The sequence below is a fragment of the Myotis yumanensis genome, unplaced genomic scaffold, assembly GCF_028538775.1.
Source record: "Myotis yumanensis isolate MYYU_CA2020_CCGP unplaced genomic scaffold, mMyoYum1.0.hap1 SCAF_11, whole genome shotgun sequence".
Taxonomy (NCBI): Eukaryota; Metazoa; Chordata; class Mammalia; order Chiroptera; family Vespertilionidae; genus Myotis; species Myotis yumanensis.
Window position 1 is genome coordinate 40,688,497 of NW_027223762.1, and position 19,594 is coordinate 40,708,090.

Genomic DNA, 19,594 nt, shown 5'->3' on the forward strand with positions numbered 1-19,594 from the left:
GCTAAGCAAAAAGATAAAAATGAATTTATCTCGTTACATATATATTTCCAGGGAATGAGTCTAGTTAAATGACCTATCACCTGGCATCTCCTCTGATATTACTATAAGATTAGTTTATAGCTCCGGGATGCTTGTTAAGTGAGGGATAACTATTTACCTTTGGATTAATGAAACTCAATAAGAACTTCGTTCCCTCATCCAAAAAAGTGAAAGAATTTGTTTTTCCCTAAATGCCACTCCAATGAAAAGTAGCCTCTTAACTCAGGGAAATTGTTTCTTGGCCTTTAATAAGCACGCAGTTTACTGACAGCCAACTGAGGAGGATTTAAAGACAATTACTCACTTAGAAGTAAAGCTGAATTTTATGTCAAAAATGTGTCCTGTGGAAAAAATGATCCCTGCTGGGTGGCAACTCTACGTTTTGCTACAGAGCAACACAGAGTGAAAGAGACAAGAGACTGGGCTCAATTCTCTGGGCAGGCAAAACAGCACATCTATTCATTCAAACCACCCTGGTATACCGGTATTCTGCAAAACACAGCAAGTGCTGTGAGCACTAAAGACAGAGATTATGGCTTGCTGTTTATAATAGGATCCTATAAAAGGAATCTTTGTTCTATGATTAACAAATTGCCAGATCTACAGAAACTTTAAATTTGGAATACAATTGACCCTTGAACAACATGGGGGGAAGGAGTGCTAATTCCCTCCACCCCAGTCAAAAAGCCACATGTAACTTCTGATTCCCAAAAAACGCAATAATTACTGTTGACCAGAAGTTTTACTGGTAACATAAAGTTGATTAACACAAACTTTGTATGTTTTATGTATTACATACTATCTTATAATAAAGTAATCTAGAGAAAAGAAAATGTTATGAAGATAATCATAAGGAAGAGAAAATACATTTATAGTCTATTGAAAAAAATCTGCAATTCAGCCCAAACCCGTGTTGTTCAAGAGTCAACTGGGCATGCTGTCTTGCTACTCACCCATTTTAAATATCCTTCGTTTGCAACTACCAATTAACTTAAAGTTACTGATCACTGTGTACCCTGGCAATTTGCTAGAAACAACACATTATTACAAAAAAAATTTTTAAGACTTGAGAAAGTACATGCATGCAGTACGACATCAGAAGAGTAGAGCCTTTCTAAAACACCTGTGAAGTTGGAGCGGAGACATGTCACTTTTGATAATATTAAATGCAATCATGTCTTCTTTCTAAAAGCAACAATAATGAATAAACTTTTAACATCAGAAATGTTTACTAACAATTCAAGTAAACATTGGCTACATTCTTAGTACAATACCATCTTTGACACAATTACAAACATGTATGCATTTCAAATATTAGCAAATTACTTCAAAATGCAATTCTCAGAAAGTTTTAGTAATTTATTCACAGTTCAGGATTAGAATGACTGGACTTACAAGGCATGAGGAAGAAATGACCAATTGGCTCAGTTAACTAAACATTCATTTTAAAGAACAGAAACTAAACCAGCAAGGATGATTCTAAAATTTCCAGCTCATGAGCAATATAAACAAATACAAAAAGTTTTATTTAAACAAAAAAATTTCAATCACATAACATTTAAAAAGCTAACAGGATCATTTCTATATTCATTCTGAAAACTAGTATGGTAAGAAAGGTAATTCAAGAATTTCCTAAAATGTTTTCACTAGCCATTATTTATGGTATATTCCCTAACACTTATATCAGCCTATTATAGACCTACAAATTAATATGTTATAACTTTACCATCTTGCTATTTAGAATTTTATTTTAAGCCTGGATATTATTGGCTCAAATCTAATTATTATCAGTCCTATTGGTTACCATGTCACAGATCTGAAGATGTGGTTAAATTAATAAAGCCAAGGAAATACTGATATATTAACAATATTTAAATATTGTGGGAGAAAAATTATTTAAGGGTTATAACTTCCAAATTCCATTCTAACACTAAAAACTAAGCAGTCTGAAATACGCTTTTTTATTGTTTAAAGTTTTACATATAGTATTACATATGTCTCCTTTTTCCCCATTGACCTCCCCCCGGCCACCCCCACCCTGAAATATGCTTCTATGGGTAAAACAGTCTATCTAATATCCTGGTATAGAAAAATCTACAAAATGTGTGGATATAAGACTACAATATCTTTCTTTACTGACCATTTCCTTCAATTTCTTTGGCCTTCACAAATTCAATGGGAACTATGAATTCTTTTGAAATAAACACTTTTCAATGACATTGTACTTTTTCAGAAAAATCACTTAGATTGTATCATACCATAATTAACATTAGTGTTTCCCTTTTATTGTTATAGCATATTCTAATTTAAAAAATAAGAGAAAAAACTAACCCCAAAGGATTTCTTAAAATGTTTGTTAAAGCAAACTTTCAGCTGGTTTTCCTCCCTTGAAGAGTTAACAGAAGAATCAAAGGAACATCACCAAGGAACCAAGAAAAAGGCTCCTTTCCTTCCATCTGCATAATTAACTCAGGCCAAGGGACCTGTATGTGTTCAAAAGGATAAGACAATACCATCTCAGAAGCAATTTTCTAAAAAACTAAAGAAAGAAAATCTGTATTAGCTCCCTTGCCCAACAGCCCCTTCTGCACATTACCCTGTGTCAGTTCCCTTTTAGTAGTACTGATGCTTGTTTTCACCTTTGCATTTAATGAGTGCTGTTCCTTAGTGAACCGCAGATACAAGGATCTACATATAGCCTGTGGTAACAGCTTACTCTACAAAATGCACTTCACCTCTTCTGAGCATGATATACCCCAAAACTTGGATCATGATTTAAGTGAAATCCACTTATAGCACTTAACATTAAGGGTACTCTCTTACCCTTTCAATGACCCCAGTCTTCACTTGTGATGAGCCTACCTGGAGACAAATGGGCTTTGCTTTTAAGATGCACCTTTCAGTTCCTAGCATAGTGACTTGCCCATAACAGGCTGTTGACATAGTTATAACAAACTAAAATCAGTTAATATTATTTCTCTCTTCTCATTTATTCCTATGGCATAAGTGATTAAAGAAAGATCAAAAAGCTGACTCTGAAGTAACTATCATTTCCTGGGCCCTGTGTTAAATGCTACACAACTCCAGGCCTGAAAAGGGCTTATGGCCTGGCTGGTGTTGCTCAGTGGCTGAGCATTACCAAGAGGTCCCAGGTTCGATTCCCAGGCAGGGCACATGCCCTTTCTGTGATACACAAGCAGAATTCTATGCTTCTCTTGCAGCAACTGCTGTCAGAAAATCTTCATCTCATCAAGAAGTTCAAAAACAGAGAAAGGAATAGACTGGGCTTACATAATTTGCTAAATATCTTACCTTCACAATTTTAAAGTGAAAACTTTTGAAAGAGGACTTAACCAAAACATAAATACCCTTTGCTATAAAATCCCCAAGATGTGGCCAAAAAAGCTCCGTGAAGAAATTACAACTTTTTCAGGATCAAACTCATAGTCTACTCTAAATATTTTAATCTAAATTGTTAAGTTCCATTTCTGGCACTAAGCAGCTAAACTCACCTCAACACCAATGTATTTACATCTTCTTCATTCCTAAATGAACTGAAGGGGCAGAACACAAAAAGTGCAGAGAGAACAATCCCCAGGCAATAATACAGGCACCTCTTTTTTGTGCTTCACTTTATTGTGCTCACAGATGTTATGTTTTTTACAAACTGAAGGCCAGACCCTCAACCAGCAAAAGGATTACGACTCGCCTACTGCAATCCTGGCTTTATTACGGTGGTCAGGAACCAAACCCGCCATATTCCCAAGGTTTGCTTGTACTGAATTTGACGCAATCCTTCATTAATTTCAGTGTAAAGCACATAGTTTTTTCTAAGCATAGCCCACCATATAGAGTCAAATGATTAGTCAATAGACTTGCAAATTTTCCAAACTATTGCAAAGAGCTTCCAGACTCGCAGGAAGGTACTAGTTTTACAGAAGGTAGTGAAGGGACTTTAAATTAATTGCAGGAAATTCTTTGGGACAAAGTTGAAGCGAATTCTGAATATATCAATACTGATTTAATTTGAGACATCTGATGACAACTCTGTGTGGTGACTTCAAAGAACAAGATAAAATATGTCATTCAGCTGTGATTAAAAAACTACAGATACAAGAAAATAAAAACCATTTTTAAGAGATGAAAAAACAGAGTCGGAAATCCAATAAATATATATTCCATCTTCAAATTTAAAATTATATTGTTAGCTGTCCAAAGCAGCTCAAATTTAGTTTGTGCTATGAAATTATACAAATATTTTCTGTTAAGGGCTGGAGAAAACCAATGCACTACGATACTATTTAGCTTCCTAAACTACCCTGGCCTACAGATAACAAACAATAAATCTGAGAGACTAAGATTAACTTAACTTAGGTAGAAATCCCACCAAGAAAAGTTTTTTGTTTTTAAGTACACTAACAAATTTCAAATTAAATCACAGCATCTTGTCTTTATATATAACTTAGCAAAACCGTAATCAAATGTCCAAATACATTGCCACTGGCTTTAGATCTTCTAATAAATGCACTACTCTTTCATTGGTCTGAATGAATAAAAGCATGGTAAAACAAATGCCAATTACTTTTAAAATACACAATCCTCTCAGATTGAAGCAGAGTCCAGAAATCCAACACCCAGCATCTTTTAAAGAAAATGAAAGCTAGCCCTGGCCAGTTTGGCTCAGTGATTAGAATGTCAGCCCAAGGACCAAAGGGTCAGAGGTTTGACTCCCGGTTAAGGGCACGTACCTGGGTTACAGGTTTGATCCCCACCCTGGTCGGGACATGTATGGGAAACAACCCATCGATGTGTGTCTGTCTCACATTGATGTTTTTTTTCTCTCTCTCTTCCATCCTCTCTCCTTCTCCCTCCTTCTCTCCCTCCCTCCCTCCCACTCTCTCTCTAAAAATCAATGGATAAAAGATCCTCAGGTGATGATTAAAAAAAAGAAAATGAAAGCTAACTGTTTCTGATAATGATTCCATTTTTCAAACTTCCCTACAAATTACTGGAAAAATATGAGGTAATTTCACAAAAAGCACAAATTTAGTGGAATTATAACTGATATATAAATAAGGATTTACTAAAAAAAAAAAAAAAAAGGCTTAAAGGAGTGATATTTTAAATCAAGATTTTAAATACAAAAGGTGTCTTGTGTTGCTTAATCGCCCAGAGTTTCAGATGCTCCTCATTCTACTGTTACAGATTTGGCAAGATTCCGGGGGAAATCAACCTGCCAAAAAAAAAAGGGGGGGTGGGGGACAAGATTAAAGAGATTATACAGATTGGGGGGGTGGTTGTGTTCTATAAGCAAGTTATTTTTGTAAAAACAGAGAACGTATTCATTAACCATCTTTACTATAGACTACAAAGAATCAGATTAGAAAATATAGTCACATAATGTCTCTTTAAAAGTCTTGAAATCAGTTAGGAAAAAGAATCCTAAAGAAGCCAGTTCTGCACAGGAAGAGTCCAGTGATGGCCTCCAGAGGTGGCAGGCCTCCGAGGGGACAGCAAAAGTGTAAGGGCAGGATGTTTTGGTTGTCACAATGACTGGGGGACAAAGAATTGTAAAAGTCCTGAAACCTGTGAGATAGTCCTAAGCAAAGAATTAGGAAACAGAATAAAAACAGGCAGAGATTCTCTAAGAGGGTAATCTCTGATGGTGGCTATAATCTCCAAGATTCCTTTTAAGTTCTATGGTAAGAAATGTTATGATGTAACCTATAAATAGGGCCAAGTAAATGTAACAGGTGATAGATAGATATTATATATATAGTAGAGGCCCGGTGCACGGATTCATGCACATTGAAAGGAAATTAATTAGAAGGTGGCTGGCAGGAGCAGGACTGGGTGAGATGGGCTGGACACACCCTGGAGCCAACCTCCTGCAGTCCCTCCCTGGCTGGCGCACCTGGGGCAGCACCGGGGCTCAAAGGGCATCTGCGGAGTGAGCGGGGTCCCTCTGGCAGGTGGGGCTTCTCGGCCTGGCCTGCGGGGATCGGGCCAAGACTGGCAGTCCGATATCCCCCAAGGGGTCCCAGAGTGTGAGAGGGCACTCTGCAAAGTTGCTGTCGCTCAACAGCACCTGCATTGAGCATCTGCCCCCTGGTGGTGAGTTTGTGTAATAGCTACCGGCCGGCCAGTAGGTCAGCTGGTCACTTAGCCTTTTATATATATAGATGTTATATCTATACTAATAAAAGGGTAATATGCTAATTAGACTAGACGTCTTCCAGATGTCCTCCCACAAAGCTGGAGCGGCTCAGTGGCTGTGAAGGCTGGGGCTCAGGCAGCTGTGAGCCGCAGCAGCTGGCAGTGACAGCAGCAGCAGGGTGATGGGGGTGGCGCCTTCCCCCGATCGGCCCAGTTGCCTCCCCCCCAGCGGGGAGAGGGAGTAGGACATCCCCTGAGGACTCCCGGACTGTGAGAGGGGGCAGGCCAGGTTGAGGGGAACCCCCCGCTCAGTGCATAAATTTTTGTGCACTGGGCCTCTAGTATATATATTTTGTGTGTGTGTGTGTGTGTGTGTGTGTATAATGGATTTGTCAAATGCTATTGCTAAATATTTAGAAGGAAAACCATTAGAATGTACTCAGGTAAAAGCCAGCCCCAGATTTCTTCAGTGCTCCATCACTTACATCATAGCCTCTCAGCACAGCAAGGTGGAAAGCCAGCAACTGTAAGGGGATCACACTGAGAATGCCTTGCAAGCAGTCCACTGAGTGGGGAACCTTGATTGTTCTTTTAGTGTTGTTAATGGTCTCGGTATCTTCCTTATCACAAATCACCACTGGGCGTCCCTGGGAAAGAAAGCCACATACACAATTACAAGTAAACAAAGAAAGAGCTGTGGCAAGTGAATGTGCAAATTTTACATTCAATAATTCACATGTGGCCTCACTAACACAGACTTATTTAAACTCACAATCCTATATGAGTCAGATTGATCTCATAGTCAAGGAAATTAAAGCTTTGTGGGAGTTAGTAATTTATTTAAGCTCACACAACTAAGAAACACCAAGCTCAATACAGATGCTCCTCTACTTATAAACCCATCATAAGTTGAAAATATAAGCCAAAAATGTATTTAATACACCTAACCTACCAAACATCCTAGATCAACCTAGCCTACCTTTAACATGCTCAGAACACATATTAACCTACAGTTGAGAAAAATCATCTCACACAAAGGCTATCTTATAACAATGTATTGAATATCTCACGTAATTTATTATGCATATTACTTCCATACCATTGTAAAGTCCAAAAATCCTAAGTCAAACCACCATAAGCCAGAGACCATCTGTACTTGAATCCAGGTCAGCCTGCCTTCAAAACCCAAGTTCCTAACAACTACACTGTGAGTAGAGATTAGTATCTTTTGATTATATATTATATATTACATATTATAAAAGTATCTTTATAAATAAAGCCAAATGATCAGAGGAAAATTCAGTTAAGCACATCACCAGTAGTTTTAATATAAAATCTAGTTCCTCCTGAAATACACATGTAAGAATACGTATTAAACTAAAAGGGAGCAGCGTAAGCTAATTAAAGAGGACAGGATTTGGAGAGCCAGACTTTGGTTTTGGTCTTAATTCTGCCTATTGTGAGACCTATGAGCTGGGTCCTGCCAAAACTCTGAGAATCTAATTCCTCACATGTAAACCTCAACATGTTTTGTAAGCTATCAATTGGGCCCTGGTCTATCACTTTAAATGTCATAAAATTCAATTAAGCTTTAATGGCCCAATTCTTAGATTCCCCAAGGTGTCCTCACAGCAGCCCCTGACTTACCTGCCTAGCAACCACCTGCTGAAGAGCATTCTGACACTTGGCATAAGTATGATCTCTCATAATGATCATGATGACAGGCATTAACTTATCCACCAAAGCCAGAGGACCATGCTTCAATTCACCAGCGAGGATGCCTTCAGAGTGCATGTAAGTGATTTCTTTGATTTTCTAATAGAAAAGAACTAGATTAGTCTTCAGTCTCTTTTTCAAAAACCCATTCTTAATTAAGTATTACACAAATATTAGATATCTGAAGTCGCTATTTATCCAAAAGTATTAAAGGACCACCGATCTATAAATATAGCCAACAGGCTAACAGATCATTATTTCTATAATATCTACAGTGACTAGAAGTTTTAAGACCTACAAGGACTTTTTCAAGATTTAATTTAAGTTTTTTTGTTAATCCTCACCTGAGTATATTTTTTCCATTGCTTTTCAGAGAGTGGAAGGGGGTGGGGGAAGAGAGAGAGAAACATCGATGTGAGAGAGACACACATCGACTGATTGCCTCCCACACATGCCTCAACCAGGGGTGGGAAGCAAATCCCCAACCCAGTACGTTCCCTTGTCAAAGAATCGAACCCAAGACCCTTAGGTGTGTGGGCTGACATTCTAACCAGGGCTTTTTCAACATTTTAGATTCTCATAAACATACTCATGTAACTGTTCTACTTGGTTAATGTTTGGCCTGAATTAAATCCCACACTTAGAGAACTTAATCTTTATTTCAGTCATATCTGGACAATTAATTAACCAAAGCTACTTGCTAAACCCAAGCTATCATGCTAAAATGTACTCTTCTTTATTTTCACTTTTTCATTAAGTATAAATTGTTACACCTCCTCAGGGCAAACAAACCAGAATGCATAAAAACAAAAGCACTTGTAAAAGTTTCACCTATTTCATTCAAACTAAAAGTATGACTATGTACCAGGTCCATAAGTGAACAGACTGAAATTGTAAGTGAGAAGACTTACTAGTGCCCCTTCAAGACAAGTAGCATAATGATAGCCACGCCCCATTATCAAGACCGACTTCTGATGATAAAGTTCTGTTGCCAGTTTCTGAATTTCATCATCCATACTCAGTACTTCCTTAATCAAATCTGTTAAGAAGTAACATTATAAACTGTTGAACAAAAATAGACAGAGGCTAAGAAGCATTGAACAGACTGTCAAACTACAGCGAGAAGGTAGGGGAGGGTTGGGGGGTAAGAGATCAACCGAGGGACTTGTATGCACGCATATAAGCACAACCAACAGATGCAAGACACTGGGGGGGCGAGGGGGTGGTGAAGGCAAGTGCCAGGGGGTAGGGGAGGCCCGGGGGAGGTCAATGGGGGGAAAAAAAGGAGACATATGTACTACTATTTGTAATACCTTAAACAATAAAATAAAATAAAAATTAAAAAAAGAAGCAACATTAGCAACATCTATGAAAAAGGATAATTAACCGAACCAATATAAAACCAATAAAATACTGGTAGCAACTGACAAAAGACCAGTGTTTCTATTCCCTTGTGATATCAGAGAGGAATTTTTAAATACAAAGGTGCAAAAGTAGAAAGATTTATTGACTAAACAGCTAGAAGCCACAGCTTCAAGTACAAGAAGAAAATGACACCCATGACTGGCTCCCTTGGACAACAGAAGTGTAGTACAAGAGCATCTTCGTACCAGGCAGCCGCTTCAGTCCAAGCATGATCTCTTTGCGTCTCTCTTGCATGGAAATCCTGTCATCACACATCATAAGCGCAAACATCACAAGGGATACAAACTGGCTGGTGTAAGCCTAAAATACCACAAAAAAGCAGTTGTATTTTAAGAACTTAGAGTTTTTCATTTAAAAAATATGCAAACACATTCCCACTGGTTTTATAAGCATATATTGTCCATTTTCTTTTTTTTTAAACCTTCACTCAAGGACATGCTACTGATTTTATGGAGAGAAGGAGTAAGAAAGAGGGGGAGGGAAGAAGAACAAAAGGGAAGGGGGAGGGAGAAAAACATGGATGTGAAAGAGAAACATCGATTGGTTGCTGGCAAGGATGTGGAGAAAAAGGAATCCTAGTACACTGTTGGTGGGAATGCAGACTCGTACAACCACTATGGAAAACAGTGTGGAGTTTCCTCAAAAAATTAAAAATGGAACTGCCATTTGATCCATAGGAATAATTACATTAATAACATGCTATTAATAACTTTTGTGAATACTGCCTTCTAATCTCTACTATGTTTTTCCTTTTTATTGTTTAGAAAATTAATTCTTAGTAGGTATAATTTTATAACTTGCTTTTATTTTTGACATAATAAATACTTTCCCAAGACAGAATGCTTTCTTTCTTACTTACTAGTGTGTAATTATCTTAAGGAACTTTTTCCATCTCTTTAGGCCTCAGATGGCCCATCTGTTAAAAGTGCACAATACTTAGAAGATAATCATGAGAATGAAGGAGACAAGTATAAATCAATCAACATAATGTCTGACATATAGGCTAAAAACAAACTTTTTATTGATGAAAGCTTGAACTAAGACTTTAATTCAAAAACATTTTTTTCTTAACTACAGACTTGTGAATATTTTAAAACTTGCAGTCATGCTGCTGGGACTATTTTTATTCCCATTAGCTGTATATAAATGTAAGATATGACTGTTTTTTCACATTCTTTACAATATTGAGAATTATCCTTTTAACAAATTTTTACCATTGACTGATAGACAATGGACTCTTTCTACTCTTTTACCATATACATCTTGAATCTAAAAAAAATTAAGATTTTTATTCATGCTTGTTAGCCATTTATGTTTCTTCTTTTAAGGATTAACTTCATTGTTCTTCACTTATTTTCAACTTTGGCCTTTTTTTTCCTTTTAAGTGGGTCGTGCCCTAGCCAGTTTGGCTCAATGGATAGAGCGTCAGCCTGTGGACTGAAGGGTCCTGGGTTCAATTATGGTCAAGGGCACATGCCCAGGTTGCGAGCTCGATCCCCAGAAGGAGGCAGCCAATCAGCGATTCTCTCTTGTCACTGATGTTTCTATTCCTCTCTCCCTCTCCCTTCCTCTCTGAAATCAATAAAAATATATTCTTTTAAGAAAGTTGGCTGTAAGGTCTTTACTGTTATGTATCAAATAATTTTTCGCAGTTTGGTTTAACCTTTTATAATGGTGTTTACTGACACAGAAGTTTCATTTTTTTTTAAACTCTTATGTAGTACTTTTAAATTTAAAGCCCTTCCATCCTAACATCAGTTATGTATTATTATATTTTCTTAATTCTATTGTTATCATTGTCCCATATTATTTGGCTTTTTTTTTTTTTTTTACTTTTAACATTTCATTTATTTGGCTTTTTTAAAGTATATTTGTATTGATTTCAGAAAGAAAGGGAGAGGGAGAGATAGAAATATCAATGATGAGAATCACTGATTGACTGCCTCCTGCATGCCCCCTACTGGGGATCCGGGCATGTACACCTGACTGGAATCAAACCTGGGACCCTTCAGTCCTCAGGCAGTCTATCTACTGAGCCAAACTAGCCAGAGCCCATTTTATTTTACTTTTTCACTTCATTTTTAAACCACCTGAAATTAATTTTAGTACAAAGTGTTAACTTATGTTTTTCTATTTTTATAAATAACCAATTTTCCCTTCATTTCAATTTCACCCCACCCTTTCTCTACTAGTTTGAGATATTCATTTAATGTACTGGAGTTATGTTGCAGGACTATTGATTCCGTCTCACAGATCTGTCATTTTTTACAAAATAATCTTCCCATCCAGAAATATGGTATTCCATCAATTTGTGTTAGGAATTTAAAAGTCTATAAAGTTATACAGTTACCATCTATATTCAACAAACATTTATGGAGCACCTTACACATTTCTTGGTAAAATTATTTAAAGTGTTTTTTATAGCCATTGAAAATAGAATCCCCCTCCAAACACACACATTTATATCATTTTTAAGTAGTCTCTACTTTAAAAAGTTTATAAAGAAAGTATTTTTGTATATGTCTTATATAAAGCACTGAGAAATATTTTACTTGATATTCTTGAGCTCTACACAGGCAGTCAATCATATCAATTGCAACTAAGGAGAATTTTATTTCTCCTTTCCCATTGTTTTATTTATTTTTTCCTATTAAACTGGATAGAACTCCTAGAACTGGGATAGCAAATATGTTTCACAGAGAGCCAATCCTAACTCATTGTACTCACAGTGAAACATCATGTTGGAAAAGATTCTAGTCTAAGGCCACCTTTTTTACTTCCCAGTAATACAGATAAAATCCTAGGAAGATTCCAGAAGAACAGCAAGGGCCCTCTAAGGTGAAGGTCCTGAAGCTTTCCATTTTGCAGTTCCTTCATTCACTTTTCTCTATTATTTAACTCCATTGCTTTATTGAGTTTCCTTTTTCTAACTTCTTTAGTTAAATACTTAATTCATTTTTTAAAGATAAGCATTTAATGCTATGAATTTACCTCTAATTATAAATTTGGCCACACTCTCTAAACTTTTACTCACAATGTTCATTATCATTATTTCTTCTAAGCCTTTTAAAATAGTAGTTCTGATATCATTTTAACTCAACAGTTATTTAGAGGAATGTTTTAATATTTCAGGTATTTGAGGTTTTTACTGACACATTTATTATTAAATCACTAGGATTACTGTGGTGTGGTCAGCTCTAATGTTATCCATAACTTTAACTTTAGAAAATTTATGTTAAGTGTTTTTTTGTATGTGGATTATATGCTGACTTTCTGTTACTCTTCTCTGGATAAGGAATCACTTCATTAGTGAATATTTTCCTGTCAGAATGTGGATATTGAGCTTCCAATATAACAAAATCAGTCTACCAATGCTCCTTACCTTCCCAATAGTTCAATGAAATTCCTTACTTCCTCTTAGTAGACCTCCCAGCTATCAGCTGCTCAGATATTCCTCCACAGACAGCTACCTGTCCCTGTGCTGCTATGAATTCTACTGATGCACTGGGATTTTTTTTTCTCTATAGCACTAAAGTAGATTTGCAGTTCTTTGCCTCCAGCACATCTATATTCTAAATTTCAGTTCCTTCCAGTCTACCTCTTCCTACTGAAGTTTACTTTACAATAAGCCAATTAATCACAAATTATATTATCAGGAAAGAGGGAGAGACCCAGTATCCTGGATGCCTGGGATACCTAAATTGTTTCTAATCCAAACTGATCAGATAATGAGTATTTTAGTTTCTCTATACCATAACTAAAAATGTTATTCTCTAGAGTAATGTTTCTTTGTTTGGACCTGAAACATCTAAACACTGGTTTTCAAGTACAAATATTAAACAGAATAATCTTAATGCACCTATTTTTCCATTGAATTCCTATCACAGCTTAATTTCAGTTTCATGTTTTTCATTTCCTCACTAACTACCAGGAAACCAATTATGAGAAAAATAAGTTATACCTCACATTTTGAATTTATTGAGGTTTGAAAGAATTTACCAGAAAAATGTTGACTCTGAACTTTTAAACTTGGTTTTACTTTTTACTCAGCCAAAAATAAAGTTATATTGGTTTATTTTTTTAAATCAACAAAAGTCAGTATGGTGGTGAAATTCTAAACACCTACAATAACATACAAAATCACTGACCCTGTACATTTATACCCATCAATTCCTACAGATATATCAAATTATCTATGGTATGATACTATGAGAAAGTTAGTAATATCTTTCTAACCCTAACAGTTTCTCAGGCAAAGCTGAGAATTCATAATCAAGATTACGGTATTCTTGTGCTAGCTCCATCACAAGGCCCCCAATGATGAGCTTCTTTGATCATCCATTAACATATTTGCCATTCAGAAATGGTCTATGACTAAACTTTTCAAGATTGTCTAAGGCTATTAAAGAACACAAAATTACTTTAGAATCCAAGAAAAATTAAATGAGACTAAATTACCATACTTATTAATATTTTTAAAGGAGTTATTTTATTAAAGAAATTAAAGTATGTACTATAAAAAGACATTTATTTTCTTATGTAAGATGTAACCACTAGGGGAAACTGTGTGAAGAGTACATGGACTTCTCTGTACTATCTTTACAACTTCCTATAAAGCTAGTGATTTCAATATAAAAAGTTTTTTTTAAAAAAGGACTTACAGCCGAAACCAGTTTGGCTCAGTGGATAGAGCGTCGGCCTGCGGACTGAAAGGTCCCGGGTTCGATTCCGGTCAAGGGCATGTACCTGGGTTGCAGGCACATCCCCAGTGGGAGATGTGCAGGAGGCAGCTGATCGATGTTTCTCTCTCATCGATGTTTCTAGCTCTCTGTCTCTCTCCCTTCCTCTCTGTGAAAAATCAATAAAATATATTTTAAAAATAAAAAATAAAAAAGGACTTACAAAAAAAAGAACCACTGATATAAATAACATGAATAAATCTCAAAAACCTCATGTTAAATGAAAGAAGCCAGCTATAAATGACATGTATTATATAATTCTCTTTTTAAGAACCTTCTAGAAAATGATATAAAAGAATACAATAGTAGTTGTCTGAGGTTGAGGGGTAGAAATGAGGACTGACTATACCGGGCACAAAGAAACTTTTTCAAGTGAGTAAGTATTCTAAAATTGGGCTGTGATGATAGTTACAGATCCAAATTTACTAAAACTATACATTTAATAACTGGTGAGTGTCATTTATAATATGTAAATTATATTTCAATAAAGCTATAGAAAAAAGGTTAACAGTAAAATCTAGGTAATGGTATATGAATTGTTAATGTAAAATTTTTTTAACTCTGCTATATGTTTGAAAATTATTGTAACAAAATGTTGAGCAAAATTAAAGTTTTCATAAGCTATACAATTAGAAATTTTAAAAAGTTGTATTTCCCATGGCAACTTACAGTTTAAGAAAGATTTAATAAAAAGTAAGTCAACAAAATAGCATCCATTCAATCGATGGATGTACGTATACCACATGAACCCCTTGTTTCATAATGCATTGTGAATAAAAGGGCCCTGGGATTCCAATCCCCAACCAAAGCTGTCCAGAAATCCACAAGCTCCTGTTTAGAGCAGTTGGTTATTTATTCAGGCACAGACTGGAAACCCAAGCACAAATATCTTACATGTTTTAATTATCACACAGAGAAAATTCAGGTTTCAGCTTTCTATAAAGTATAGTGTTGGCAGTATCCAAGTAACCAACAAACACTCATCAGAGTTTTTACATAAGAAGAATGAATTTTCCACAAAAAAATTCTCCATGAGGTTCTTTAAAAGAAAAAAATATTTAAATGTGGTTATGTATGTTAATATCATCTTTCACACGCCTTTCATTAGAATCAAATCCACCAATACCTAGGCATCTTACCAGACAATCAGCAAGAAATACTGAACTTAAGCAGAAAATTAGACAACTGAAATTTTGTAATCATAAAAGTAATACATTTGTGGAGAGAGAACATCTTTGCATATATACACTTTCCAAGATTCCTATTTTTATTAACATATTATGCACATCCCAATTTCAAAGAGCAAAGTAGTCTCACTAGGCCTTAAAAAAAATGAGGGTGCTTTTAAATCTCCACGAATGTAGTATCTAAAGAAAAACAGACATTTATATAATACTCACTTTTATTTCTTTAATTTCCAATTCTATACTAAAGGTGTACTCTTCTTTACAAGCTTTTAAAGATAGTATGTATATTTTGGCATATTTATTAGAAACTATAAATATGTAAATAAAATTTCAAAAATTATTAGAATTAAACTGAATGTTTCTAATCTGTTATTTTTCTAATTCCCTACTATATATAATAAAAGAAGGGAACATTATACTTACCTATGTACCTGGCAGGAGGATATAAGTGATGAATAGGGATAGTAGCAGAGACCTTTTCAAAACGGACTTATGTTATATACATTTGTCCTTTCAAATTCTTAATATGGAAGTGATGAAGGGGACAAGTATTTTATCTATTGTTGACCCTTAAGTCTTACAATAATTAATAAACTCTGAGTTCTATAAGTGCTAACAAGTTAAATACAAGATATGGATTAGTCTATTTCACCAACACTATGATTAAATAATTACATAAGAACTAAGTCAAGAATTTACCTTTGTGCTGGCCACGCCAATCTCGGGCCCAGCATTAATGTGAACTCCACAGTCTGTCTCCCTTGATATGGAACTGCCGACAGTGTTGGTGATCCCCACAGTTAAAGCTCCTCTCTCCTTGCAGTACCGAAGACCCATCAGGGTATCTGCTGTCTCACCTGTGTATAAAGGAAGATAAAAGTAACACATACAGCAGTTAATATATGCTTTTTTAGATGTAAAAACAAAAAACTGACTACACTTTCAACAAAAAATCATTCGTTTTAAATAAAATTTAAAATATGCACTTAAAATAATAAATTAGCAAAACTTTAACAGGATCCTACTTTTTAGGATCTCCTTTCCTTCATTGTCTTTGGAAATTCAGCTCTTTGAGTGTAAAACGTGTTTATTTTACTAATTCATTAAGAATCACATATCAAAATAAATCTCTATTTGCCATTTGCAATATCATTTTATCTTTAAATATCAATTTTTGCCAAGATAATTCTTAGAAAGAATGACTTTCCTTTTCGCCAAGTCTTTAAAATTAGCATACCTGACTGACTAATAAAAAAGCAAACATCATCTCGAAAAACTGGCGTGTTTCTATCCAGGAAATCACTGGCTAGCTCCACCATAACCGGCAACTCAGTCAGCTCTTCAAGAACTTGACGTGTCTGTAAAGAAAAAATTATGTGGTCAAACAACTTTACTTCAAATACTCTTTTTCATTGGCCTTCTTTGGCCTCAATGTATAGTTTTCACTTTTCTGATTATAAAAATGAAACATGTGCATTGTTAGAAAATATAAACAATACAGATTAAAGCACACAAAAAAAATAATCAAAATTTCACCAGGCAGGGAAAAGCACATGTATAAAATGTTTTGAGAAGCAGCAAAAGCACTGTTCTGAATTAGCTTGTATGTTATCTCTAACTTCCCAATTCTAATCTTTAAATGATGATTCATAAAATGCCAAGTCAGAGAAATTCCAAATAAGATAAACACCCAGTGAAAAATTAAACACTTCAAAAATACTACATATTCTTAAGTAGTACCATTCCAAAAAAAAAAGTCAATACACTTCAGAAATCTAGTTTGAAAAAAAGCTCACTACTTTCAAATTTTGTAGTATGGAAAGTAAAGTAGGAGGTAGTATGCTTTTGCTCAAAGAGCACCTTAAAATTCATTTTAATTAAATTCCTTTTACTCTAAACATCAAAAAGTTAAAAACAATAGAAAAGTAAAATTTTAGGCCCTTCAGTCGCATACATTTAGTTACCTTAATAATAACTATGTAGATCACCTACTTATTTAGGTAAGTGACCCTACCCATCTTTTGTCCCATCTCTGCATTCCTCCTCCTTCACAGAAGTGAAAAACTGTAAAGGTTTCCTTACTTCATATCCCTTTAACTTTCTTGCCACAAATGTGAACTAAATCATTTTGTTCTATAGCTTTGGTTGGCCACTTTTTAAAAATGTTATAACATCATGTACAGAGAGTCTTCGAGGATAAAATGTTCCTATTTTCAACTAACTTTTTTCCATTGATATATTAAATTTACTAATCCTATATAATAAAAGGCTAATATGCAAATCGACCAAACAACGGAAGGACCAGTCGCTATAATGTGCACTGACCACCAGGGGGCAGACGCTCAATGCAGGAGCTGCCCCCTAGTGGTCCTTGGGCTCCCACAGGGGGAGCGCCTTTCAGCCAGAAGCCGCGGTGAGCACAGCAGCGGTGGCAGGGGCCTCTCCTGCCTCTGCAGCAGCGCTAAGGATGTCCTATTGACACCTTAGGCCTGCTCCTCAGGGGGAGAGGGCCTAAGCCGTCAGTCGGACACCCCCTAAGGGCTCCCAGACTGCAAGAGGGTGCAGGCTGGGCTGAGGGACACCCCCCACCAAGTGCACAAATCTTGTGCATTGGGCCTCTAGTTTTACATAAATGTCTGACACTAAAATGCTAAATATTTTCCCTCAAACATAAATCAAACTTTCCTACTCCAGTTTACAATGTAAATGTTATACTGAAATTATACTCTTCAAAATTAAAAGAGAAAGATACAAATCTGGCAACTTACCAAATATTTAAAAACTAGAGGCCTAGTGCACAGATTCGTGGACTGGTGGGTCCCTCATACCGGTGCACAATCGATCGAGGCTGGGGAGGGACTGCGGGAGGGCTCCAGGGTGTGTCTGGCCCATCTCGCCCAGTCCTGATCGACCAGACCCCAGAAGCAAGCTAACCTACCAGTCAGAGCATCTGCCCCCGGTGGTCAGTGTGCATCATAGCTACCAGTAAAATGGTCGTTTAGGTTTTTATATATAGACTAGAGGCCCAATGCACGGATTCGTGCACTGGTGGGGGGCATGGCCTGCAGGAGCAGCTATTCATCCCAGTCAGCCAAGCGGCACTCCCACTGTGGGAGCACACTGACCACCAGGGGGCAGCTCCTGCATTGAGCGTCTGCCCCCTGGTGGTCAGTGCGCATCATAGGGACTAGTCAACTGGTTGTTCTGCTGTTCGGTCGCTGGGCTTTTATATATATAGATAATACACCTCAGAAAGTAATCTGTAGGTATATCTGTGCTAATAGTTTGTTCTTTCAATAGAAGCAACTCTTTAGAAATAGACAGAATGACATATTTTCATCATAAGAGACTAATTTAATGTTAAATTCCATTGCATGCCACTGGAAAAACCCAAGACAATAAACATTTTGAAAAGCAATCTATACTTAGAATGATTTTAGTTAACTGTTATTGTTCAGGATACACAGTATATACTAAAAAAGCAATTATGCAAATATGTCATTCACATTTGACACCACCAAAAACAAACAAAAACCTACATAGAATTAATGATATTATTTTATACTAGAGGCCCGGTGCACAAAATTTGTGCACGGGGGTGTGTGTGTCCCTCAGCCCAGCCTGCACCCTCTCCAATCTGGGACATCCCTCTCACAATCCAGGACTGCTGGCTCCCAACCGCTCGCCTACCTGCCTGCCTGCCTGATTGCCCCTAACCGCTTCCGCCTGCCAGCCTGATCACCCCCTAACCACTCCCCTGCCAGCCTGACCGACACCTAACTGCTCCCTTGCTGGCCCGATTGCCCCTAACTACCCTCCCTGTTAGCCTGGTCCCCCCAACTGCCCTCCCCTGCAGGCCTGCCCCCTCCCAACTGCCCCCCCCTGCAGGCCTGGCCCCTCCCAACTGCCCTCCCCTGCCAACCATCTTGTGTCCATATGGGGGTGGCCATATTGTGTATTGGAGTGATGGTCAATTTGCATATTACTCTTTTATTAGATAGGATGATAAACCATGAGATTGCTAATGTTAGTTAACTATAGTAGTCTCAGCATCCACAAAAACAAAACATAGCCCAAGCTGGTTTGTCTATGTTTTGTTTTTGTGGCTAGAGTGTCAGCCTGCAGACTGAAGGGTCCTGGGATTGATTCCAGTGAAGGGCACATGCCTAGGTTGCGGGCTCAATCCCCAAAAGGGGGCATGCAGGAGGCAGTTGATCAATGATTCTCTCTCATCATTGTTTTTCTCTCTCTCTCCCTCTCCCTTCCTCTCTGAATCAATAAAAAAATATATATTTTTAAAAATAGATTAAATCTTCTCAAATTTCACAGTTA

At 36.7% G+C, this 19,594-nt stretch overlaps 1 protein-coding gene across 2 annotated transcripts in view; it reads right to left on the bottom strand.

The window, feature by feature from the left end:
• Nucleotides 1-343: 343 nt before the first annotated feature.
• The window catches only part of GFPT1 (glutamine--fructose-6-phosphate transaminase 1), a 63,124-nt gene continuing 43,873 nt past the window's right edge, over nt 344-19,594 (bottom strand). For both annotated transcript variants that reach the window (XM_070429384.1, XM_070429385.1), the window contains 7 exons: nt 16,500-16,620; nt 15,962-16,119; nt 9,522-9,636; nt 8,823-8,950; nt 7,843-8,010; nt 6,681-6,842; nt 344-5,272 (listed from right to left, as the gene is read on the bottom strand). In XM_070429384.1, the coding sequence (XP_070285485.1) occupies nt 5,228-5,272; nt 6,681-6,842; nt 7,843-8,010; nt 8,823-8,950; nt 9,522-9,636; nt 15,962-16,119; nt 16,500-16,620 (897 nt within the window). In that variant the 3' untranslated portion in view covers nt 344-5,227. The remainder of the gene's footprint in view (nt 5,273-6,680; nt 6,843-7,842; nt 8,011-8,822; nt 8,951-9,521; nt 9,637-15,961; nt 16,120-16,499; nt 16,621-19,594) is intronic.